This window comes from Erithacus rubecula (assembly GCF_903797595.1).
Source record: "Erithacus rubecula genome assembly, chromosome: 6".
Classification (NCBI taxonomy): Eukaryota; Metazoa; Chordata; class Aves; order Passeriformes; family Muscicapidae; genus Erithacus; species Erithacus rubecula.
Genome location: NC_136688.1, coordinates 8,377,902 through 8,403,916, shown reverse-complemented (window position 1 = coordinate 8,403,916; position 26,015 = coordinate 8,377,902). Strand labels below are relative to the sequence as shown.

The following is a 26,015-nucleotide window of genomic DNA, read 5'->3' as shown; positions in this document are numbered from 1 at the left end:
AGACCTTCTGGGGTTTTGTGTTGACCTTGATTTGCCAAGGTGTAGCAACTACATGGAGGGTTTTAGTTTCATTTGTTCCATCCCCTGGTTTCGTCATTTTGGAAATGTAAACAATGCACAGAGTATCTTGTTGCAACATCTTCCAATAAGAGCAGCATAAAATCACCCTGGCTACGTGACTTTCTTAGGTCCCTGTTGCCTGTAATATTCCTTCTGATGAAGTAATTCAAAAGTGTGTGGGCAAAGCAAGAGGTTCTTGATCTCTCCTGATGCCATAGTGGCATCTACTGTAGGAAAGAGTGAGCCTTGGCCCCTTTCTGCAGAGCTCACCTGCACTCCTGCAGCTGGAATGTCCATATGGACTGATCTGTAGCTGATATATAGCTGTATATAATAGAGCTGGTGCCTTTGTGACATTTGGGAAGGGCTGCTCTGCTCCTTGGCTTGCCCCAGGGTAGGGACAGGGTGCACAGGCAGGGTCCTGGATGTGCAGAGGAATGGTCCCCAGGCATGCTGTCAATGATTCACACCTCTATCCCCCAAAAACTCTTCCTTGGGGAGGTTCTGCATGTGTCTGAGCCATTTCCTGGGCAGAGCCCTTCAGCTGTAAATCTGGCACTTTGTCTTTGCACCAACAGTGCTACAGTCATAAACAAGTGACAGTTCTCACAATTAATGCCAGCACATGACTGGCCTCCTTCAGTCTAAAATAAGTAATTCCATGGTCTTGTGAGGGTGAATATGAGGAAAGAGATTCCGAAATGCTAAGTACTTGAGGGGATTAGCAAAAAATGCAAACGTTTGTCTTTCAGGTTAATAGCCCGTGTGGATGCTGTCATCCTGCCCCTGGGAACCTGTGGGTTGGCATCAAGGCTGTCTCTGAGCGTGTTGAGAGCAGTTAAAGCATTACTAATGTGGGCCACATTCCATGGATGTGCAGCTCTGAGGTGCTGAGGACACCCTTGTTCAAACCCTGGCAGATCATCACAAGGATCTTCGGTGCTTTTGGCCTGAGGGAGGTGTTCCTTTATGAGCTGCATTAGTCAGGAGAAAAGGGGAAGGTTTCAAAACAAAACCAAAGTTCAAACTTGAGGGGTGGGGGGGGGAGAAAAACCCCACCAAAACCCAAACTTCTTAAACTAAGATTTAATTCTGGGGCATGTAGCTGCAGGCATGTGCAAAGCACAGTGAGTGTAAGGTTTGCTCAGAAGGGAGCTCTCAAGCTTCCTGCTTGGTTGACAAGTACTGACTCCTCTGTTTGAGACCTGCACTCTGCCAGGAAGTTTTCCAGCTGAAGTGGACATGTTCCTACCACTGAGATAAAACAGCTTACTGAACTTCAATGAACTTGCAGAAAGTATCTGAATTTTTTTTTTTTTTTGCTCTGAAAGCTTTTTCACCATGCAAGTGAATGGAATGCACAGGACTTGTGACTCATGGCAAGAAACTCCAGAGCAAAATGAGGGCACCACACAGTCAAGAGTCACAAGGCTGCTCCTCAGCACCTGGCCTGCCCAGAAGGATGCTCAGGGGGATCCTTTGGGCTGCAGCTGCATGAGGAGCCTGCTGAGAATGTTCATGGAGCAGGCAGCAGTTCTGCTGGGTGAACACATCAGCAGCAGTGCCCTGTGCAGTCCTACTCTCCCTCCTGCCAGCACAGGTTAAATATTCATACAGGTGGATGCTAATCCTCTGGAAAGGGAACAGACAGGACAGCAATTTAGAAAGCACCAGTTACACTAAAACTTTACCCCATTGTGTATTTATTTTGAGCAAGAGTGATGAAGGCTGGTTTAAATAAGAGCATGCTTTAAGTTCCTCTGTGCTTTGTAATAAGTGCTATCAGCCCCAGCTCTCGTGTAAGGAAAAGGAAGTCCAAATAAAATGTAATTATAGCATACAGTTAGCTTTTCTCCCCACTTCAAAGCTTGAAATCTGGTTGTTTTTACAGTTTGTAAATGTTGTCAGGCCTGGTGAAGCAATACCCACTTCTGTGTAGCTGAGCACCTTCATTCCACACTTTTCTTCAGAGGAGGGAATTCCTGACCACTGTGAGGACTGAAAAGGCTCAAGGGGTCCTTGGAGTGGTCAGCAGTTCAGGCAGGGCTGAAGTTTCAATACTGGTGTGGGTTTTATGCCATAAACTTCCTGGTGGTGACTGGGACACCCACTGGACCTCTGCTCTGTGCCAGCCCACAGAGGTCACCCTGAGGCTCAGCAAAATGCAAAGCCAAGCAGGCAGGGTGCAGAAACAGAGGAAATAATTGCAACAGCATCAGGCCACAAAGGGGTGGTGAGGGGCAGCACTTGGGTTCACTGGGGTTTGCCTGCTTGCACCATGTTAAGCTGGAAGTGGGAAGATGTAATGCTCCACCTCAAGAGATATCCAGGCCCCCTGGAAATATTTATAGCTCTTGAAGTTCCTCTGTTCAGAACATGCCAAAAATATTGATGTGCTTTGGATGAGTGTGTCCCTATTCATATATCAAAAAATGCCTACCTCTTAAATGACCTGCAGGCTGCTAGGAAGTGCCAGGGAAGGGTCTTTATACATATGTGTAAATTATATATTATGTATATGTAGTAGAAATACACATAAATACAACATAGCTGATGTTGTATCTGCCATCTGATTTTGGAAAAATCAGCACAAACAGAGGAGAAAATGTTTCCTATTTTAAATCTCTTTGATTACTCGAACAGTTTATGAATCCAGTTGGCCTGCTGTAAATCTGGGAGGGATTCTTTGGACAAAGTACCTAGTGTATTTTGTACTGTTTTAGCTGAAAACAAGTCATCTTTTTAATTACCACTTTGAAATAATGTCCATTGGCTAAATTCAGCAAAATTTTACATGCATGTTGGGAGGTGTTAGGAGCAGCCTGAAAACAACACTATTTGCTCTGAAGAGAAAACTTTCATTAGAGAACAGGGATTGATATTGACCTGGTAGTTATTTCTGAAGGGCAAATAAAGGGGAAAAATCAATTCTGCCCTGGGCTTCCAGGTGGGAGGAAGGGATGTGAAGGGACAGGGACAGGGTGGTGGGGTGGCAGGAGGGATGTGAAGGGGCAGGGACAGGGTGTTGGGGTGGCAGGAGGGATGTGCAAGGAGCAGTTGTCCCCCCAAGGCAGAGTCCCACAGGAAATCTGGGGCACTCTCAGGGTGGATTTGTTCAGCCCCTGCCTAAGGCAGCCCCAGGGACTCACTGTGTCCCCTGGGAGTTGCTCAGACACTGGAGTGGATATTCAGGGCTCTGCTGGAGCAGAGCTAAGCCCAACAGCACACAGCTGTTTGACCATCTTAGAAAGCCTAGCTACAGAGAGGAATTTTTCCTTGTTGATTTGTATGATTTTCTTTGGAGAGCGATGGTCCTCTGGGCTCTCTGCTTTTTCACTCATCTGTTTTAAAAGCCCCATTTTGGGACATCCCAATCCTTTCAGCCAAGAAAAGCTGGATTCTGCTCCTGGCCTGCTCAGAAATGGTTGCTCAAGAGCAAAATGAAGCATTCCTGTCAGGAATTGGATGCACCGCATCCAATGTGCTCCTGGGGTCAGAGGAATAGGTCTTGGGCTCGCAGAGAAATCCTGCTCATGGCAGAGCATGACGTCAGTGCAGGAAGGGCCCATCCAGCTCTGCATTCCAGGAGGGAACACAGCAGCCAGGTGATGTGTCCAGCAACAGTGAGCTTTGTACACTTCCTGCTCAGCTCGAGGACAGAATAAATAGCTCCATGAGGTCTGCTTAACAGAGCCAAATTGCACACCTCTCCATACTGCAGAGCTGCTCTGGTTAAGGGACTGTCAACATTTCCCATCTGGATGGATGATTTAGCTGCTATCCTTCACTTCAGGGTGTTTGACTTACCCAGAGCTGCTACAAGACTCTGTTTTTATGGAATATAATTTTCATCCACTGGCTATGTCATCCCTGGGCTTGAAAAAAGGAGTTTTAAGCAGTATTAGAGTAGAAGGATAACGAATATTTAAACGCATAATTTTGCAAACCCCTGGAGAATAAGAAGAAACTTCGAGGCAGACACGCACGGAGTCTGGAGATGGCAAATATTCTCCCCTCCTTGCCTTTAGCTGTAAAAGGATCCATGGGATTGAGCTATTACTCATGAGGGTCTGCCCCCCCAGCTCTCTGCCCCCCCAGCTCTCTGCCCCCCCAGCTCTCTGCTGCCCGCCGGATGCGCAGTGTTTGTGCAGAAAGCAAACTTATTGCACTGTGTAATAAGATTTGAATGCAAACATTTAATTAGCATTATCTGTTCAGAAGCATTGTTTAAACAGCAGTTAACCTTTCTGTGACAAAGCTGAATGGAGCTTTGAAACTTCCAGAGGCTGGTTTTTCTGTCCTGCTGCCCAGTGCCATGGATTGATGTGCTGTTGATGCAACCGCTTTCTCAGGTTTCACCTGTGGAAGTCTGGGATGGAGAAGTAACTTCATTAATTTGGCCCATACTGATTCAGTTGAATGCTAATATTTTGACCTTATTCCCTAGGAAACATTCTTCCCGTTGCACAGATTTGGAAAGCATGGCCATCCCTGCGTTCTGAGCCACATTTATGACAAACTTGCACAAAGATATTATTTCACACCTAAATGTGTGAGTGTTGGTTGTTAACACTTTCTGTGCTACCAAAAACAGATATGAGTCCTCATTGCTCTGTAGCTTTTGAGTGTTCCTTTGTATTTTTCAGCACCCTGAGGTGTACAGTTCTGCCTGCCCCCTAACCCAGGAGGGACAAGGATGAGAGTCCTGCCTGCAGCTGAGCTCACCTGGGCTTGACACAGGTGTGATCCACCACAGAGGATAAAGATGCAGAGCTACTTATAAAAAAAAAAAAATAATACAACCTTAAATACAAAGGTATTTAAACAAAGAGCTCCTTTAATGGCTTTGTGCATCTAAAGCCCCATCCAACATGTTAAGTAGGAGTGTGGAGAAGCTGAACATTGGTTATGTACTGTTTGACCCACATAGTCTAACTCAGTGATCACTGAGGTGGAATCTGCCTGGTTATCTCAAGGAGGAGGAAGAAACTGGGCTAGGAATTATGTTTTGTGAAAATACAATACAAATTCCTAACCCAGTTTTCAGCTGGGAGAACATGTTATTGTTGAACAATTGATACCACTTCATGGAAGCTTATTTTCTGTGCCTTAAGGGAAATTCAATTAAGTGAACTTCTATTTTAGAACACTGCTCTTTCCTGTCACTGATGAAGCAATAACAGTTGCAGAACATGGGATTTTCTGAGAGTGTTGGTTGTTGCTCTCATTTATATTAATTTTTTCAGCCTCTGTTTGAATCTTATCTATAATACCCTCTCAGAGAGCTAACTGGAGATCTAAATTATTTCACTGGTGACTCCAGGCTGCTGTGTGCTTGCTGCCACAAGGCAAGGAGAAAGGCATGTCCCACAGCTGCAGGAGGCAGTGCTGGAGGTGCTGTGGCCCCAGTGGACAGGGCTGTACATGACAGCAGCTGAGGTTTGTGGCATGCTCTACCCATAGGGTCTTGCTGACATCCAGAGGAGCCTGTTCCTCCACATAGTGAACAGCTTCTGTCACCATCCAGCCCAAAAACCAAAATGTTCACAAGTGGTGCAAGTCCATTGTCTGGTGTTTGCATTTTCTGAGCTGTAATGAGCATGGAAAGGCAGAGATTTGAATCTCACACGACTAGAAGTGTCAGGATTGGGGATTGATTCTCTGTGAAATAATTTTGGTGATAGGATGTGCTGCCAGGACACAAGACTCTGCATTCCTCAGACACCCCAGATTCCCACAAACTGCAAGGACAGGACTGTGTAAGCAAGGAATGCAGCATGAACTTGTCAACTTTTCAGACAGAGATACCTTAGCATCTTAGTGGGATTGTCTCAAGAGCTTGCTGTGCCAAAAAGGTGACCCTTCCAGGACTGGGACCATTTCTAGAATGCTGAGTTTTAGTGCAGTGCACATTTTTATAATTGACTCCTATAAAAGGCTAAATACCAGGTTAATTAGGTTTGATTGACAGTGCTGACAGAGTCTTAATTGAATCACTGTGAACAATATCATTGTTGCATAACTCTATTTCCATCAAAATCACCAGAAATTACCATATTTTCGTTGTCCCTTGTAAGAGATGAAGGTCTGACAGCTTGTTCCCATTTCCAGTACTGCTGGTTCATTCATTTGTCCATAATTCTGAGCTTTCTACCCCATTCCCATCTCTCTTTGGTTCTCTGTTCTGCTTGCTTAGCACTGACATTTTGGCTCATTCTGTGCCATGCTGTGCTGTGCTTTTCCTGTCCCTCCATCCAGCCACAGAGGTACAAATGTGCAGTCCATCAGCAAGGATGGATCCTGCAAAACAACACCTACCACAAGCTTGGATCTGGTGTATCTGCTGTTCAGCACCTGTTTTGGGGGGTTTTTATGGAGTCCCTGGTCAGAAGTCATTCCAGTAGGGTGGAAATCCAGCCTGAGGCAGGGCTGCTCTGGGATGCTGGCAGTTCACATGGCTCCTGGGTGCTGATTAATTGCTGGGTCTGAAAGAGTTAAAGGGAATGCAATGCCTGGTCTTGCTGCCAGAGTCTCCTGCCTGTCTGTCTGTAGAAGGGGGCTCTCCATGCCAGCCTTTGAGTCATGCAGGCAGCACAAGCCAGGGCAAAGCTCTGCTTGCTGCACAATCCTGGGAGCAGCTCCCTGCTCTCTCCTCTTCCATACCTGTGGGTCCAAAGGCAGGAATTGCTCAGGTGAGCTTTGGAACTTCAGCCTGCTGGGCTCCTAGACAGGGACAGCAGCAGTGGATGCCTGCTGTCCCCTCCTGTCACCAGATATCTGGGGAGCAGGCAGCACAAGCCTGGCTTTGTCTGACCTTATGCCACCCATGGGTCACCTCAGGAACAGGAAATTCCCAGCTGCTCCCCAAGACAGCCCAAATCTGGAAATGGTGCAAGGGGAACTTAACCTGGACGTGATAACTGGGATCTGGCCTGAAACCTCCTCTTCAGCTCAAGAAATAGTTTGCTGTCTCTGTCTAAATGTTTTTGTCTGTCTCTGCTTAAAAGCTTTAAATAATGTCACGGAACTACTCACACATCCCACACTGCAAAACAGATAAACACTGAGAGGAGCTGAGCGTGTTTAACAAGCTGGAGCACAACCAAAAAAGACTTAAAGCCTGTGATCAGCTTGGTAGCACACAGGAGCCACCAGAGGGTGATCACAAGGGTTGACTCAAGTTCTGCTCCCTCTCCTGCTTTCTTACCCCATTGTACATCCCTGATCGTGAAGTTAATCATTCTCTGATGACTTAGGCTTGATCAAGCCTTCAGGTCCTGTTGCTGCCATTTCAGGGAACTTGTGGATCAAGTTCTCAGGCTCTTGAAAGAGCCACCATGTCTTGAGATCCCATTTCTGAGGCTGCAGTTCTTGTCTGTTCCCATAACTGCCCTCTTGCCCTCTTGCTGTGCTCATACTCAGCCCTCGTGATGCAGAAGGAGGTTTTGTAGGAGACTACCAGAAGATTGCAATCTTCTTATCTCTCATTCCAGACTATCCTGAAATGACTCCCTCTTTCTTCTCTTTTCATTTCACAATATTAGCATTTCACAGAGGAGGTGACATCTTTCAGTGCTAAAGCATTTCATCTCCCTATGTCCTCACATTTTTTTCCACTTTCTCATCTGCATGTTACCAACTTAATTATGCTGCACAATGACTTTTAAGAGGCAAACTCTAACAAAGGCTGATGAGGATGTTTCTTGGCAGCTGGTCATTGCTTTGCCTTGGGCCCATAACTTTGCTTGCTGCTCTCCACTGGATGCTGAAGCTGTTCTTGTGTTTAAAGATAATTGCTCCAAGCAAGATTATATCATATTTTCTGTCCATGCTTTCAGGAGGGTTTAATGCTGTATAATCTGCCCATTATAACCACATCTCCAGACAATAGCAGGCTGCAGAACACAGTGTGATAAAGTGCTAGCAAATCTTGTTCGTGTTCATTCCCTGTCATTATGTTTAGGTTCTAATGGTTTAAGAGCACACAGAAATTTTTTTTAAAATGGGGCTCAAATTAATGGATGCAGATGTACCCAGTTTTCTTCACCCAAAGCCAAAGATGACATGGACTCTAGAAGAAGTGCATGATATTTTTCTGAATGTCTGTCAAAGCAGCATAAGCTTAAGTTGGATCTGGCTATGTAATGATGCATATTGACTAATCATTTTGATGTGACTGAACCAATAACTGTAGCAGCTGCCATCTTCTCCAGGGAATTTCAGCTACATTTCTGAAGCTCAGTGTGCCCTGTCTTTTTATGGTCCATTTTCCACAAGCAGTATCATGGTGCTCATTTCTTATTTCATTTCAGCAGAGCGATGTCTCATAATTTACTTTCCTTCTATGAGTGTGGCTGTAGCTAAAGTAGTCAAATTCCAATCAAGATTGAGGAGAAGTGACTTTGCCTCAGTTTCCTGTCTTGTTAAAGATATAACCAATGTTTAAAGACTTGAGAAGTTGTGTTTCTGGAAAGACCAGTTCCTTTAAATTCCTGCACACATATTTAATTTCTGAGTGCCACGTGTCAGTTAAGTCCTGAAAACATGGTGAAAATATATTATTTCCACATGGGTCAGAACCATCTTTTGCCAGACTAGGAAGGATCTGATCTTGTCTCAAATTGTACTCCTGGTTCCTAGAAATACTCTTGCAAGGAGATAAGGAATATGATGTAACCATGGATGTCCCCTGGGTATTCTGGATTGAATGAAATCCTCCTTGTCTACCATGAGAGTGCTGGTAGAATAAAAATTCCAGATGGGCTAATCATAACACAAACATTCACTGAGGTTTCAAGCTGGGACATCTGGGAGAAACTATGGAGTAAAATGCTGAAAGGAAAAGGTGCCTTCATCCTAAGTGGGGCAGCTTTCACCCCGGAGTGGCTGGAGAAGAGCTGTCTTTGTTTGGCCAGCAATAATTAATGGCAGGAATTCCCAGCCAGCCCACTCCTGGACTTGAAGGTGAGCTGATGAAGGTTCCTGCTGGGGGTGAGGAGGGGTCTCTTGAGGAGCCTTGTCCCTGGAGAAGGGCACTGTGGGAATCCCTTGGTGCTTGGGTGAGGTTTTATAGTGATATTCCCTGTTTGTCTTCATTAATGTTTAAATTTTTTACGTGGGGAAGGGAGCCGACCTTGAGCTTGTTCTCTGTGCCATCTACAGGTATCCAGGGGTGAGAGAGGCTTCTCCTCCTGCTGAAACCATCCTCATGCTTTGTGCTTAATGTAAACAGTGTGTTTAGAAATGTATTGTCTGTGGCAGACCTGACATCACAACCAAATCCTTTAAAATAAAATGTTTGGGGGGAATCGTGTGTCAGCTGCCTAGCGCTGAAATGTATGGAATGGAATTAAGCAAACCTTTTCTTAATTAAAAAAATGAAAATGGATTCTGAACTTTATCTAAGGGTCGCTTTGGGATGATTTTTAGACAGAAAAAATCTTGGCTTTCTGGCAGGACAGCTGTGAGGGAGTGTTCTATTCATTAGAACACAATTTGTCCAAGAAAATACGTTCCAAGTCCTAATCAATTTAGATGAAAACTTGCTGGACAGGGTTCAAGCAGGCCAGCTATGGAGTCTTATAAAGCCAAACCCACATGTCTCAGTGGGCAAGAGGCAAGATAATCTTAGCTTACAATGGAATGTTTAAATTTATACAGCTAAGACACTGACATAGGCATGAGGATTGGTTCTTTTGTGATGGGGCTTTTTTTAACTCATCACAAAGATGGGTTAGAATTTTTAAGAAGAATTGGAGTTTTTAAAAAGAGGAAAATATCCCTTTAAGATCTAATCACTCATGCTGAATGAACTGTGGCCAGATCCATCCTTGCTTTAGCATCTATAGAAAGATTTTTGGAAAAGACCAGCTTCCAGAGCACTAGGAAGGGAGGTGTGCCTCCAAATAAAGGTCCTTGGCATCACAAGCTCTTGTGGAGTTTTATAATTCCCAGCTGTATGAGGATATATATATTTTTTTTTTTTATGAGCTGCTTCAGCAGTGGAAATGGAGCAGTTTGGAGAAGCTGTTGCACAGTGAGCCCCTGGGAAGGTGACACCATGCACAGCATTGTTCTGCTGTTAAATGCAGGCTCTTTAGGATGACACATCGCTACCGAGCACAGAAAACCACAGCCCAACACACCCCCAGCCCCCTGGGGCTAATGGTGACTATTTTAGGGTTGCCTTTCTGTCATTCAGCTAGTTTCTCCATTATTGCAGCTGGTAGCTTTAAAACAATGTATTTGCAGATCCTTGCAAATTCCCATAGGGATGAGATATATAACCTGAGCAGTTTTTAGCCTGGAGAATATTCCATTTCTTAATCTGAAGTGGTTTTCTGACTTGCAGAGTCTTAGCTAAGGTTAATCTCCATCACAAGCATGAATCAGGGGTGCCTTCACAGTAACTTTCAATGCCTGGTAGGAAGCCACAGCAAAGAGTTGGTCTCTGAAATGCCAGTTCATATCACCTCTTCTCTAGTGGATCCTCTGCTCTCCTGCATCAGTCACTGGGAAGGGATAAACACAACATTTCTCTCTTCTGGCACTGGAAAGCCTTCACTGACTTCAGTGAAGGGGGGAAAGAAATTCTTTCTAGCTGGAAGTGGCCCTGTCTACACCACAGGGCAGCCCCTCAATCCCAAACTTGTTACTCACCAGCCTCCTGCTATCCAGGGCCCGAGACCTGAGCCAAGAGCTGTCTTTTCTCATCACAATTCCTGTGATTTCAAGGGGCACTGAACTCTCCTTCTGCCAGTCCTGCTCCTCCTGCTTTGTCCAGCACCACCACCCTGCACCTGCACTCCCCTGGACCCAGGGAGGGATTGACCAGCCTGGCTGGGGCTGGATGTGAAGGAGAAGGATCTTACAGTATTGTTAAGCAACTTGTGGTTGAAGTCACAAACTCTGGAGAGTTCTTGACTACTGTAAACGCCAGCGGCTCCTTGTCCCACAGCCTCTTCCTTCCTTCACGCCCTGCTCTGCCAAGTCAGCCACCTGAGACTCTGCTCACTGCTCTTGTTTTCCCTGGCTCTTCTCACTTGTTTACTTAAAAACTCTTTCCCTCCCCTCCCCTTCATTTGAATTTCTTGCAGGAGGGTCTTGTAAGGACACCTACTTTAATCAGAATTTCCTGTGAATTAATAAGCAGCTTTTTTTTCCCGGAGTTTTACAAGTTTTGAAATAAAAATATGATCATTTCTTCATTGCCCCTTCCCCGAACTCTGCTTTCAACAAACCCTTTTCTTACGGAAAGCTGTGGTTTTAAAGGCCCAGTTTAAAAGGCAGAGGAGGAGGAGGGGTACTTTGGATGCAGCAGGACAGCCTGTCACCCAAGGGAAAGCAGCCGACACGCTGCTGAGGCTGGCTGCATATTTTTGTTTCAAAAAGCACTCCAGACTCAAACCACCTGTGAGTGAGTCTGGCTGGCTGATTTAGTAGGGCCTAGTGCAGGGTGTCCTGTCAAAAGCCACGTTTATTTTCACAGAGGCAAATGAATCAGGTTTTATGTGGCAGGGTGACAGCTCGCTGGGACAGGCTCATTAAAGCTCTGTAGAACAAACTGAGTGAGAGGTGCAGCACTTCCTTATCCAAATCCAGGGAACAGAGACAGGCCTCCTATGGAAAAGTGAGTCACATTCCCCGTGGTACATTCTGTTCATTCTGTTAGAATAAACATGAGTGTTTGTTTGCTGAGTCCACCAGCATCCAGACCTAAACTCGATCAGGAGGACTCGCACCCGGCTCGCGTGCGCCCTGCTGTTTGCTCGCTCCGTTGTATAACAGCACCAGTCGTGTCCGCCTGCCATTCCAAGAGGAAATAACAGCACTTCCCTCATTTCTTTCAAATCCATCCCAAATTTCTATAAAAGACATCAAAGCAATTACCCTGATACTTCCCGTGCTTTCCAGATGACTCATCTTTTAAAGAAGCTGCTGGAAAATAAGGCGCGAGCAAGGTTCCTTCATTCCAGGGTTTGAGACTTTTAAGAATCTCATGGAAACAAGTCAGAATAAGAAGCCACCAACCCACCTTCTCCTAAAACCCTTCTCCATGTTTTATGTATTTCTCTGCTACCAGTTGGAGCTGGTTTTCCAAGCACCACTGCCAGGAGATAAAGCAGGTTGCTAGCCCAGCTCCATGACTGCAGAAGGTGAATTAGCTGGCCAAGTGTGTTCATTGCTACTGCTGTTGGAAGATGACTTTTAAATAGGATGATCCTTGGCTGCATCTAGAACTAGCAGTGAAATAAGGGATTGTCTGCTGGAAACAGGGGTACTTCTGGGGAGGAGGTTTCTATGCAGCATGAGTAGCATTTTGAAAATCTGACTCTTGCCCTGTTATAAGAACGGGCAAGGTCTCCAAAATTTTCAATGCTCCCTGCATTTCTAAGAGCTGTAGATGGGGCAGGAGGGATTGCTTCTGACTTCAGTGGGAAGAGAGTTGGAGATTGGCCATGGGTTAAAATTTGTTGGGCTATAGCTTGAAGCATTTCAGCTATTTCCATAGAATCACTTGCTAATTGCAATTGCTTGTCTAATGTAGTGTTCCAGGAAGTGAAGTTACTGTCCTGCAAAATCTGAAAGGAAGGGCTGGGGACAATGAGCATCCCCTGCCTGGCTCTGACAGGCAGGCATTCCCAGATTCTGGGCTGCATGAAGGTGCCCTTCAGACTGCTCATTATGTTGACTTTCTTCTTCCACCTTTATCCACATGTGGAAGGAGCAGTGGCATTGCCATTGCAGACGCTCTCATGCAAGAGAACCACGCACCAAAAAGCTTTGGGGTACCAAACAGCATAAGAATGCAGGTAAAACGGGTAATTCACTCCCCAACCTGAGCTTACCAGGGGCACTCATGTTGGAAATAAAAACTCTTTTGCCATTTTGCTCTGGCAAATATCTGGTGATACTTTTTGGAGTGTTTTCTGCCCTGATATATATATTTTTTTTTAATTTCTCTTCAAGTTATTCAACCACTGAAGTTCATTCACGCTTTTCCAGTCCTATATTACAGATATTTTTAGCAGCTGAGGAAAACTCTGTATTACCCCTCCTCAAAGTCTCCTTGTGCCATTGTAGAGGTGGGAAGGTTCCCAGAGGGAACCCAGAAAGGTCTCCCATCCCACAGGGAAGCAGCATCCAAAGGCTCTCCTCACCCACTGCAGTGTCCCAGCTTCTCTCTGTGGGACATTCATCACAGGAGGGCTTCTCTTGACTATAAGTGAAATGTTTAATAAACCTGAGGTTTTTAATCTTTAGATGCTCACAGCTGCTCACAAAAAACATGAAATACAGAGTCAAGCACGAGTAGCTACACGCTGAGAGAAGAAATACATAGCACTGTATTTGAGCATGGCCAGCATGTCCCCGTGGATTCTCTGGCAGGAATGAATGGTTGGCATCTTATTTTTCTAGGTGAAGCACAAGAGGTTTATCCAGTAATAGAGCCTGTTGAATCTAGAGCAATCTGACTCTTGTAACATCCCCTGCATGTCCATGCCTGTGTTGCAGGTGTAAACACAATATTTAAGAAGTGAGGAAAGACTTAGAGGTCTTTGCAACCTAAATTCTGTGATTCTGTACTGACTTGATTTCTGCTTTTTATCCCTATCAGTGACTGTCTTCTTTCTGTTGTGGAAATTGTCACCCTGTGAGCACATTGCTGAAGGGATTATTTTAAATTTGTTTTTAACCTCCTGATTATGGTTTTTAAACCGTATTTTTTAATATTTTGTGTGAGTGTGTGATTAGACAAGAGCAGGGGCTGTTGGAAGCTGCAGGTCCTGGTCTTTGCTGTGCTTGTTCCTGGTGAGGCATGGATGTAAAAAGCTGTTTGGTATGTGCTGCTGCAAGAAATACATGTGCAAGCATGATGAGGTATCTGTGGGTGCAGGAGCATCTCCCAGGAAACTCTGGTGTTTGGTTTGCCAACAGTATCATCCCACTGAAGCAGCTTTCAGTTGCTTTCTACCTCAGCTTGTTTATCTGTAAAATGGAAATGGGGAACTTCCTAGAGAACCCAGAGCCATATTTCTAATTATTCATAGCTTTTGCATACCCTTGAGGCGAGTATAAGCTGTAAATCTCTGAAGCTGCATACCAACATTTCTGTGGTTTGAGCATCAGGGGAGCCCCTTTTCCACAGACACTGCTGTACTCTCCAGGCTGTGTGTTCCACAGCAAGCCTGTGTTCAGCCCTTGGCATGCAGGCCAAGCAGGGACCCCTGACCCCTTTCTGCAGAGCCAGGTGTTTCCCTGCAGAGCCTGTCCTGCTGGGGGCTGAGCTGGGAAGGTGTCTGTGGTGTATGCTGTGCATCTGGGGTGCCAAAAGTGGGATGTGGCACACCTGGGCTCCCCAGTCCGTGGGGGCACAGGGCAGTGACCCCCTGCCAGCACCAGCACAGCCCTTCCCCAAGCCCCAGCCCCACTCTGCAGCCAGGGCCAAGCCCTGCTGGGGCTGTGGGCACACACAAACAGGATGAAGTTGCTCAGGTCACCCTGTGCCTGTTGGCCAGCAGCCCTGTGCTTTACCATCAGCTCCCTGGAGGCTGTGACATCTGAGCTCTCACTGGCTGCCCCAGCACAGGGAGGTCAAACAAATTGAGTTTGTCTCCAAATGAGCTGCCTATGGCTTTGATCCCTGCCCGTTGGAGAGCTCAGCTCTCAGTGTGTTTCAGCTGGAAGCGTGCGCGCCACGCTCCCGCCGCGATGCCCCGGCACACAGCGCTGCTCAGCTGGAGACACAACATCTGGCCAGAGGGATCCCAGCTTCCCTGGGCCTCCCTCTCACAGAAGTTAATTCCTTCCTATTGTCTTTGCAAGTTCTAACAGAGCGGGGAGCTGCAGTAAGGAGAGGGGATATGTTCAATTTGAGCGGCGAGATTACGACGTTCCGAATAAAGCCGTATTTATTAATAATTACCTCTCTGCCATGACTTTAAATTCAAACAGCTGGACAGCCTCTGCTCTTTATTAATTTCCTTGGATCCTTGGCACGAAGCCCTCAATTCCTGTGATGTAATGGTATAAAAAGTTGGCTCCTGACCGAGCTTCCACCCACAAGTTCTAAATTTGGAGCACGGTGAATTTCTGCAGATTCCAGAGACGGGCTATGCTCAAGACGTGCTGCTGCCTTCAGTCCCATCCTATTGCACCAAACAACAAGGTTGTGTGCTTTTTATAACAGGGATCAGAAATATGACTCAGATGCACATGTTGTCTATGTAAGCACTTGAGGTTGGCTATCACTTTATGGCACTGGGAAGAAGCCAAGCCAAATAAAAATTGTTTTGAGTAAATATTACATTTCTAGAGCATGAATAAGTTTTCTCTGCAGCCAACGTGTCACTAATGGGAATAAGGAAGAAGACGGGGTGGGGGGAAAGCAGAAACTAAATCACCCCACTAAACACAGACAGTCTGCAGCAAGACCTGTTGTTTGGACTCGTCTGGGGTGTGATATCCCAGATAATTCATAGCAGGTCTGAGCAAGGCCACGAGAGATGGAAATAAAAATAGCTCTATAGCTCAGCGCCATGCTGCTGCGCTCTCTCTTTTGGGTGGGATCTCAGGAGTGTATGTAAAACAGGCAAGCAGAGAACCCAGTGTCCTCCTCTCCCCTGCTCCCAAATGTGCAAAGGCTCAAGCATCTGGATTGCTCCATGGAGATCAGTGCTGCTACTCACATGCTCAGCACTAAGCATGTGCACATGTCTGTGCAGGATCAGGGCCAGAAGGAAGGATGAGTTCTTACCCTGCAGTTTTGGGACCCCCAGGGATGTCTACACTGCAGAACACAGGGAAGCAGAAAATAAGCCCACATGCAGTTCTGCATCCAGGAGGAAGCAGCTCCCTGGCAGCTCTATGGGATGGGGATGTGCTATTCCACCACTGGCACAGCTGCTGGCCCTGCTCCAGCTCCTCCAGCAAGCTGATAAGCCTCAGCATTCTCCAAAATCCCAATTACTCCTGCCCTAGAGCAGTGCTCAGGGAGCAGCTTATGAAGTGCTTCATTTATGTACCTGAAATGTAAAGGGATTAAAGGGAAAAAAAAAAAAAAAAAAGCTCTTTCTGCAAGAACTTTTCAGGAAACATTCCCTGATAAAAGGAATCCTCAAGGCTTTAAAAAATAATAGCCAGAGAGAAATAACAAGTGAGAGTCTAGCTTTGAAAATCATTAATGCCTATTCCATTTTCCTGATGGGTATGTGCATTCCTTCCTGTTGCACCTGTGAGCCTCTACACATCAGATTAGTGCTTTCCTGAGCTTTGCTGTCCTCTCTTTTTTTATAGGCTTCTTTCGGATAGCAGGCAGAAAACCTGGCTTAAAAAGAGGAGCTCAGACAGGAAGCAGCAATGTTCCAGGAGGATTTCTGAGTCAAGCAGGAGAGTAATTGGCTTCTTCAAGTGTGAATTTCTAAGGTCCCTAAAACCCTTGGCTGCACAGTTGGAGCAGGTGAGCAGTGAGGCGTCGAGAGCCCTCGACATTCCCAAGTCCCAGCCACCCCTGTCAGAGGCTTTTGAGGAGCTGCTGTGTGCATGGGCTGGGCTGGGGCTTGCAGACAGAATGTTTGAAGGGCTGTGAGCCCTGCAGTAACCACAGCAGGCTTGACGTCAGCAGACCTGCACCTCCAGGGATTAGCGCTGAGAAATCGGGGCCGGTCTGCCCAGCTAAGGCGGTTTTGTCTGTTTGAAGGATCTGGGTGATAAACTCCTTTTTCCATGCTTTGAATGCTGCCAGTGGTCTTTTTCTGCCAGAGGAGCAGCCCAAACACTGTACATGGGGCTGGCTCCCTCCCCTTTGTAATGCATTTTACAATTTGGAGAAACTTCTGTAACACAAGAAAGTGTTTTTACATATTAGAGCTTCTAAATTGTCAGAACATTTGGAAAATCCTAATTGCCTTTAAAAGTCAAGGGGACAAAAAAAAGCAGCAAAGAAAATATTTTGGATTGCAGAATTAACAAAACTGAGAGCTGAAGTTCAGTTTCCTGGACCAAAAATTTAGTCAGGGAGTCCTGTTACTTGTGACTTTAAAACAAATACTTGAACTTTCAACAAGGCATTTGCACCTATCCCCAAACTTGTTCTGAGATGCAGATCTTAAGCTCTGAAAACTCTCCAGAGCTACATTGTTGAGGTTGGTCATGTTTAGATTTACCCCAGGATGTTGTCAGGGTTCCACAGGCACAAGGGAGAGGAAAACCTACCTGGAATTGATTCAGCAGCTTGAATGAGAGGTGGTGGTGACAAAAGAGGGCTAATTTCCATAGAATTTTGGGGGTAGCAGCTGTGTGGTGATTTAAATCCAGTTAATTAGAGGCTAATATACTTCAGTTCATGGTTGTCTCCCAAGGGCTTCGAGGAGGTTTCCTGGCTGCCAGGGATCAGGAATAGAGGAGGGGGATCTGGAGGTGACACTGCAGGGAATGGTGCCAGGGAGCTCTGGTGGTGCCCTGGTAAAAGTGGTGCTTCCCAGGCCTCACTCAGCAGTCTCTGGTTTGCACCAGGTATGCACAGGTTCAGGGTATCACTTTAAGAGTCCTCTTTTTAGGGACATTTTACTGTTTTGCAGAAGTCTGTGTGCCTTTTTGATGGGTAAATGTCACCCACCTTTCATCAATGCCCAGCAGAAGCACCGGGAGGTTAAGGGACCTGACGAAGGTGATAGCAAGTCAAATTGTTTGGAATTTTGTAGCTCTGAAATATCATCTTTCTAAAACAGGAAACCCTCTCAGGAGTAGTAGGTTTTCATTAAAACAACAGTTCAAACCTGTCGATCTTGATCTATCAGGAAAAAGAGGAATGTAGAAAATGTGAGAGTTAGCTTAGCTCCCTTAAACTAAACCACCAGGTTCACGTTCCTATGGAGAAACAAATACCCTGCAGGCATCATGGTGTCTTTGATTTATTTTTGGATGTTGAAAACTCCCCCTCTTGGTGTCTGAGCTAAGAAAAAAACCCCAAGGATTTTGCGAGCCAACAAAAGGTTTCTGGAGGAAAAACCCTCCAGTCCCACTTCTCGGGGGCTTATGACACGAGGAGTTGAGCTAAGGTAATCCAGCTTAGCCTCCCCTACATTTCAAAATTGGGTTAAAGTTCCTAAATCATTGAGGGAAAATGTTACCCAACAGAGTAATGTCTCTGTAATCGGCGTGTCAGGAGGGTGCAGACCCTGGTTTGGCTCACTCCCGGAGCTCAGGGTGCCCGGGGGAGGGAGCGGGAGTGAAGCCCGGGTAGTGATGCCCAGCCGTGCTGACAGCCTCGCTCATCATGTGCCCTGCCTCTCCCTGCTGCTCTGGAGCCGGGCAGGGGTTTTGGCTGCCCTGGGTGTGGGTTTGTGGCGGGGCAGCAGCGGTGCGGGGCCGCACGTACGCGGGTGACGCGCTGGGAGCGCGGGGCGGCTGCGCTGGATCCCCGCGCGTCCCCGGGCGGGATCAGCCTGTGGCTGATCCACAGCGGCCTCCAGCAGGGCCGGGCTGCGCTCCCGCGCTCTGCGGGGCCGTGCGGCGGTGTCCGGCTGCCATCTGCTGTCCGGAGCCCGGGGGGGCCGCGCATCCCCCGTGCATCCCCCGTGCATCCCCTGCGCATCCCCCGTGCATCCCCCGTGCATCCCCTGCGCATCTCCTGTGCATCCCCCGTGCATCCCCTGCGCATCTCCTGTGCATCCCCTGCGCATCTCCTGTGCATCCCCTGCGCATCTCCTGTGCATCCCCCGCGCATTCACTGTGCATCCCCCTCACACCCCCTGTGCATCCCCGGCTCATCTCCTGCACATCCCCTGTGCATTCCCTGCGCATCCCCCGCGCATCCCCTGTGCATCCCCTGTGCATCCCCTGCGCATCTCCTGTGCATCCCCTGCGCATCCCCTGTGTATCCCCTGTGCATCCCCTGTGCATCCCCTGCGCATCCCCTGTGTATCCCCTGTGCATCCCCTGCGCATTCCCTGCGCATTCCCTGCGCATCCCCCGCGCATCCCTCACTCGTCCCCCGACACCGCGGCCGGCGACAGCGCGGTCCGAGTGCCATCCCCTGGGCTGCGGCCAAGCCGTGAGCAAATGCTGCCCAGACTCTCAGGGCCCCCCGCCACGGTATCTCCCGCATTCCTGCGGCAGATCTGGTATTCCTTATTGTTCTCCCCGTCTCTGGGGGAGCAGCGGCCGCTGTCTTGCCGGCCTGCCGGGGCTGGAGCTGGCAGAGCCCTGGGCTGCGGGTCCCACGACTCGCCGGGGGCTTTGGAAAAATCGTGTCAGTCTTCTCACCCTACTTCGGCACGTAGGGACTTGGGGCTCATCAGGAGGGGCGAGATGAAAATGAGCAAAGAATGGAAAACTGGAAGAGCAGCGAGTGGCTGTGCAGCTCCTCTCTCCCGGAGGTGGTGCGGGCTCTTCACTCAGCTCCCCTGGACCCTCAGCGCTCATCCAGGGACATTCTGTGTGCCAGCCCGCAGCACACAGCACCCCGAGCGTGCTGGCACCGCAGGGACACCAGAGGCAAGGACTGGGCGGGAGGCAGAGCTGTCTCCGAGCTGTGCGGGGCTCTGTCCCCAGGGCACAGCTGCCGCTGAGCAGCCTGGCCCAGCACGGGTGTCCAGCAGCACCGGTGCCCAGCACCTGGTGGCGTTTCCTTGTCCCCTTCCCCTCTGACAGGCTGGATCTCGCACCACATCCCATGCCTGTGCCGTTCCTTGCAGGTGATTTCAAGGAATACAGGCTCTGGATTCCCTCCTGCTGGCTGGAGGGGGCTGAGAGCAGCTCTAGGCTTGGCTCTTGCCATCTGTAATGGTGACACTGAGGACAGTGTGCTGGAGCACTGGCAGGAGATTTTCTTTTGCCACAGGGCCCACGTGCAGCTATCCTGTGAGACCAGGCTTGGACTCTTGATTATTTTGGGAAAGCCACCTCCCCAGGAAGCTTCATGGACCAGCAGAGACCTCCTTGGATATTGTGCAAAGCAAACCAGCAAACACAAAAGGTGCCAGCTACCTCCACCCCCACAGGGAGCAGTGCCACACCACCCAGCTCTTGGTGGCAGTCTGGGTGTGAGCAGGCTGTACCCTGCTCCCATCATTTCCTACCTCGTGTTTGGGAATAAGCAGTCCATGGGCACACGGATCTTTCTGGCAGGCTGAAAATGGGGCATGCTCCTGCCTCACAGAGAGGTGTGGTGCTTGACTTCATGGCTTGGAGAGAGTAAAATGGCCCAAAGCATCACTGACAAAGGAAATGGTTCACAAAACACAACCTTGCACTGCTCCAAACACAAAAATTCAGCCCCAGGGCGACAGGGATTTTCTGAAAATGTCTAAACAAAGTCTGAGCATAAATAAGTTTCTTAGGTGTGGTTATGTGGTTTGTTTTGTTGCATTTTTTTTTTTTTTTAATCAGGGCTGAGGAACCAGCACCCCAGAGGACCTGCATTTCCCCAGCACTTGCACCTTGAGTCATGGCTAAGCTGCACAAATCTCTTCAGAGTGAGAAGAGACATCTTCATGATCAGATAGGCATTGAAACAGCTAATTTGGGTCGATTAGCAAATCCAGGCTGCTTTTGAAACTGTCTCAGGTCTCTGCCTGAGTTTTTAATCCCATCTGAGATACCAAAGTGTGCTCAGAAATAGTGTAAAAACAAGAGTGACAGCAGGTGAGTGTTTGCATGGAGACACTGTTAGGCCTGGATCCTGTTAAAGCCTTTTGTGTGCTGCAGCCACAGCAAGCAGCTCTATTAATTAGCAATTACATTAATTGTGTGAAGCTCCTGCTAGATCATGCTCCTTTGGGTAGGCAGAAGAGTGATGTGAGCTTTGAGCATGCTAAGCAATGTAGAAAGGATTGTATTACTGTGGTTTAATTCATCAAGGAATTTAAAGTAATGGTTGGTGGGGGAGAGTGAGTGCATTTGTGCTGGAGATTGTGATTTCTATTTTTCTTTTTGTCAGCATTCTGACTGGCCTGCCATGGGCTTTCCTCTGGCCCTGCTGCTCATATCCTTTTACATTTCCTCTGTCAATTAAGCTAAAATATGAGCAAAAAGGCAGGAGAAAGGCTCTTGTCAAGTGGTTCTTGGGAGCTTGTGCATATAGGTGTTAAAAAGTGCCTCATTAAATCTCCCTTAAGGCTTTTCAGGATGTTTCTAATTTAACTGTTTTGCATCACACCATTCCAATTCTAATTTCTTCTGGAGGTGAGATGCAGCTACATTTGCCAAGTATTTTTTCACCTTATTTGTTAAAACAACCTCTGGACTTTCCCTTTTTTTGAAGGATGGTGCTTTTGACATACCCACAAGACAGTGCTTTTCTGCACTTTTGAATCCTGGCATTTCCAGGCAGTTCACAGCAAGAGTTGAATGTGTAGCAGTCTCTAAATTCACAAAGTGTCACAAAGTTTGTGTTTCCCTTTCATTTTGGCTCTCAGGGCTGCATTAGCCCTGATACCCCCTCCTCTCACACCCACCCCGTTTGCGGCTGGAAGGGATGAGCGAGTCCCGCTCCCAAAAGCGGAGTGAGTACGTGATGCTGGGCACGTCCTCGCTCCTGCAGCCCCGGGCCGTGCACACAGCACCTGGGGAAAGGCTCTTTGCAGGGAACCAGCCTCCCTGACACATTTCTCCTTGTTCTGCTTTACCGCCCTTAGCAAAGCCGCAGGGCAGCCGAGCTGCGCCTGCAGATGCGAGATTGCGGGATGCTGTATATCCCACTGTCCTCCTGCGGTGCGCCGCGGGTTGTTCCGAAAATAGGGCTCCATTAGCTCGCAGGCCAGCGGTATGAACAGAAACTCCTTTTTTCCGGGATGTCTGCGGGGATGCTGGGCTAGCGGAGGAGCCGCACGGGCTCCTGCAGCAGGGACGGAGCTGCGGTGGCGGCGCACGGCTCTGCCCCGGCACTGCCGCTGTGCCAGGAGGGGGAGCGGCCGGGAGGCTGTCCCGGGACACCTCACAGCCCGGGAACACCGCAGGACACGGGGCTGGGCCACCACGAGGTGGCAGCCGGAGCCCAGCGATGAGGCAGCCCCTGGTCCCGTTCCTGCCCCGGGTCCCGTTCCTGCCCCGCGGTCCCCAGCTCCGTGCGCCACAGTGACCCGAAAAGATTTGTTAAAAAAAAACCAAACAAAACAAAAAAAATCAAAGGCACATAGAGACACAATTATCGAGTAGCATCAAGACTCGGAAAGCCCCTAAAAATCTTAAGTGTTAAAGGAATTTGCCCTTCTCGGAGAGGACAAGTGTACGGCACACCTGCCGTCCTTAGCACCCCTTCCTTTGGGAACAAATAATGACCTCTCGCCCCGAAGGAGATGAAAGGACTTGTGGATAAATCCCCTTTCCTGGTCCTGCACCGGTTTCCTCAAAAATTTGTTTCACATATTTGAGATAAAAATCAGAGCAGTTACTTTCCGTTCACTTTCACTGAGAGCGATGGGGCAGCTCCTGTTCCAGGTGTCCCGCATGGCTGAGCCCCAGGATCACAGGACGGCTTGGGTTGGAAGGGACACTCATTGTCACCTCTTTCCAACCCCCTGCCATTAACACGGCCAAACAGGCGGTTCTTTAGCGGCTGGGGTTTCCCACCTGCCCCAGGACACAGATTCTGTCCTTAGACACTGTTCCTTTCCCTCTCCAGAGGCTTTGCTTTTGTGGCTGCTCAAGCAGGACAGAGTAACATGAGCTGCTGGAAGCCAGCCTGGTATAGTTTGGGAATATGCGATCCAGTGAGTACAGCTCATAAATCAGCTCCATAAAATAGTCACAGGGAAAAATGAAAAAAACAACAAAAAACCCAAACCAAGCCCCATTCTGTTCTTAGAGGGAACAGTACAGTACTGGGGCTGTGTTTTGCAGGACTGTTCCAGCAGCAGCAGGTAAGTGAAACCTCAATCTGGCAGACAAAACAAGTGGGCTGAGCCCTCCAGTGCATCTGCCAAGGGTACAGGAGCAGCAGCCACAGCTTGCCCTTGGCCTCTGTGTAAGCTGAGGTGTAGTTAGGGCTCCTTGGGCAGAGCAGTGGCATCCCTAATGCCACAGCTCAGCGGGAGTATCCTCACCGTGAGCAGGCTCGTTGGGCTGTGGAATAGCAGAGCAGTAACCCTTGTTCCCCCGGGAATGGTGGCACACCGGGATGCAGAGTTCCCTGATCTGACTGTGGTGACTCATTGCTCTGTGCTCCCTTTGGATGCTGCTCAGTGTTGCTCTAAGGGGCTCATTCTCAAGTGCTTTTTTTGCTCAGCATGCAAATGGTTTAATTTTTAAACCAACTGCTCCCCCCAGCTTTACTGAGCAAAGCTTCACATAAAGCTTTCTGAATTTGTTAGAGCAAGCAGGGATGACAAATCTAAAAGAAACCTTGTCTCATTTCCTCTTCTGCCAGTGAGTAGGAGCTGACCCCAGACAGACAGACAGACAGACGGACAGACAGGGCTGGCACGTTGTGAGGGGCTGCTCCCACAGCTCCCTGCTGAGCCTGCCCTGCCCTTGCCCCAGGCTGCAGCAAGGAGAACTGAATATGAACATTTAAGAGAGGAGTGCTGCTAAAACAAAGCCTGTGTGTGTTATCATGTGGCCACTGACTCTTTTATGCCTTTAACATCCCACTGATCTCACCATTAAACTTCTTCCACACAACAGTCACTGGATTTTGAACTCCAAAAATGTGGCCAAAAGAAACTCAGGCAATAAGACATCCATTAATTCCAAAATGTAAATGACTTTATATTACTTTATTAAACAGCCATTTCTAAAGAACAGTAAAAAATATGAAAACATGCATCATTTGGTGTTCTTAAAAAAACATTGTCCAAAATAAAGACTGTTAGAAAAATTAAACAAGTTTAGCCCCAATACCCCTTCTGCTCTCCACATAAAATGTTTGGTAGTTATAAATACTGTTCCAGCTCCTTTAGCAAAGTTTAACCTTGTGTACATTAGTAATTCTGTTACAGGTGGTTGGGTTTTATATTCACATTGCTTCTGTAAACGTGATCAATTTTAAAAATGCCTTGTTATCAAGTTTAAGGAACTACTGTTTTCCTGTACAGTGAGTATAAATAGGAAGATCCTGGATTTTCCTGCCATTCTAATCAGCACTCCATTTACTGAAACATTAAAGATTTCAATTAGTATAAAAATATAACCAGAGAATAAATGTCTGAGAAGATTCAGTATTTGAGTGAGTCTTAGTTAATAGGCAAATAAAATACTATTTAAGACTTCCAAATCTGGACACCACTTCTGTACAGCTTCTGTTCTTCCAACACCCAAGCAGTACACTGCTTTTCCTCCTGAAAAATCCACTTCTTACTTACTACAAATAATTTAACATGTAGCTGAACTAACAAGCAGGTGAGGTGGGGTATAGTCAAAGCTGCTCACAAGCCACACTAGTGGGCACCTGCTCCTTGAGGGGGGCATCTCAAAATGTCTGTACAAGTTGGCAGGAATCCTGTTCTACTGAGCAATGCTGGTGTGGGAGATCTGCAAAGCAAAGTGACAGGCTTGCTCCTTTTCCCTACAGAAACAGAAGTAACTGGCTTTGTCCTAGGAGAGAATGGTAAGGCACAACAGCAGGCTCTTTGGGAAGCCTTGGTACTAGAAAGACTCAAGTTATTTTATTGACAGGAATTACTTTTTTTTTTCTTAAAGCTATATCACTAGACACTCATCATTTTTATTTTTTAAAAAATTCTTCTTACATTTCTTTAATCTGGCCTCCAATAAAAAGTAAGACAGAAGTGCTAAATCTAAAAATGGTGGGATGTTATAATCAGATTTCTTGCACAAACACAGCCTTGACACATAGGATATTTGTCCTGTATGTGCTACCACCTTCCATTCATCTGCTTCAGAAATCTGTGAGACAAAACTTCACCTGTTAAACTATGAAGAGAGCCCTCTAGGCTTTTTTTAGCACTTCTGAAGTATGAGACAGGACAGTAACAGCCTTGCACAACTACTTTTTCCAAATGTCTTAACTCCAGTTCTTTTGTTTGGATTCCTGCAAAGAGAGGGAAACAGGACACCCAATCCAAGCAGGCAGCAGGCACCCAGTGATGCCAGCCCCCCCTTGCCAAGGGAATGTGTCTGAGCACTAAGCACTTTGCAGAGAGCAACAGAGGGACAGAACAAAACTAAAAGGAGGGAGGAAAGGTAATGCTCCATCTCAGAGTTGGACACGACCTCCAGGACTGATTTATGCTAAAATGAACCAGCAAAACAACTGCTTCACTCACTTTCTGGAATGAAAGTGATGCTACCTGACTGGTTAGCTGCTGTCAGACTGTTACAGGCTAGTATAGGAACAACTCTGTCTGTCACAAACTACATCTCAATACAAATTTTCAGTTGCAAAGTCTTGGAAAAGTGAGGGAAAACAGTATGTCCTGTCAGACACCACCCACTGTAATGGCTGAGCTCTGAGCAGACCCTCCAGTGTGGTTAACAGCATTTCATGAGCAGAAAGGCCCAACCTGCTGAGCAAACTAAACCTTTTAAGCAAGATGCTGCTCTGTGCAAAGCAGAACGAGGGGAGGTGGGCTCCTGTTCTGGGCCATGTGTCACCTGCCACCATCACTCAGAAGTGGCTTTCTTCCCTTTCCAGCTCCTTTGTCTTTCCTCCAGTTCAGCTTCAGTGAAGGCAGCTGGGCCCCAGTTTGTGATTAGGTGAGGATTCTTGGAGCCTGGAAGACAGAGAGCAATACTTGAGACAGGCAGTTCTGACAGGGACATCATACACTTGCAATGTATGATCAGGCTGATCCTTGCTTTGCTTTAAACATAAAAGAAGCAAGCAATAATGATAATAAAATCATTATAGTAGGGCAAATAGAGGGAAAGACTTGGAAATTCTCATCAACAATTGTCACAAAGGGTGATATTTGTTTATTATTGCTGTGAAAACAGTAAACTACAGGAAAAAGCAGACTTCAGTAAGCCACCAGGTAATGCAAGTACACAAGGCA

The 26,015-nt window shown here is 47.3% G+C and overlaps 1 protein-coding gene and 1 long non-coding RNA gene across 4 annotated transcripts in view; one reads left to right on the top strand and one right to left on the bottom strand.

The window, feature by feature from the left end:
* Nucleotides 1-8,452: 8,452 nt before the first annotated feature.
* On the top strand, nucleotides 8,453-21,829 carry LOC306803678. Of its 2 annotated transcripts, XR_013774659.1 has the most exons (4): nucleotides 8,453-9,024; nucleotides 16,357-16,519; nucleotides 20,452-20,706; nucleotides 21,002-21,829. It is a non-coding gene; the product is annotated as an uncharacterized lncRNA (long non-coding RNA). The 2 variants fall into 2 exon arrangements; XR_013774660.1 differs by having other exon boundaries at nucleotides 20,452-21,829.
* A 1,919-nt stretch (nucleotides 21,830-23,748) lies between these two features.
* The window catches only part of SWAP70 (switching B cell complex subunit SWAP70), a 34,517-nt gene continuing 32,250 nt past the window's right edge, over nucleotides 23,749-26,015 (bottom strand). For both annotated transcript variants that reach the window (XM_079309384.1, XM_079309385.1), the window contains exon 12: nucleotides 23,749-25,733. In XM_079309384.1, the coding sequence (XP_079165510.1) occupies nucleotides 25,624-25,733 (110 nt within the window). In that variant the 3' untranslated portion in view covers nucleotides 23,749-25,623. The remainder of the gene's footprint in view (nucleotides 25,734-26,015) is intronic.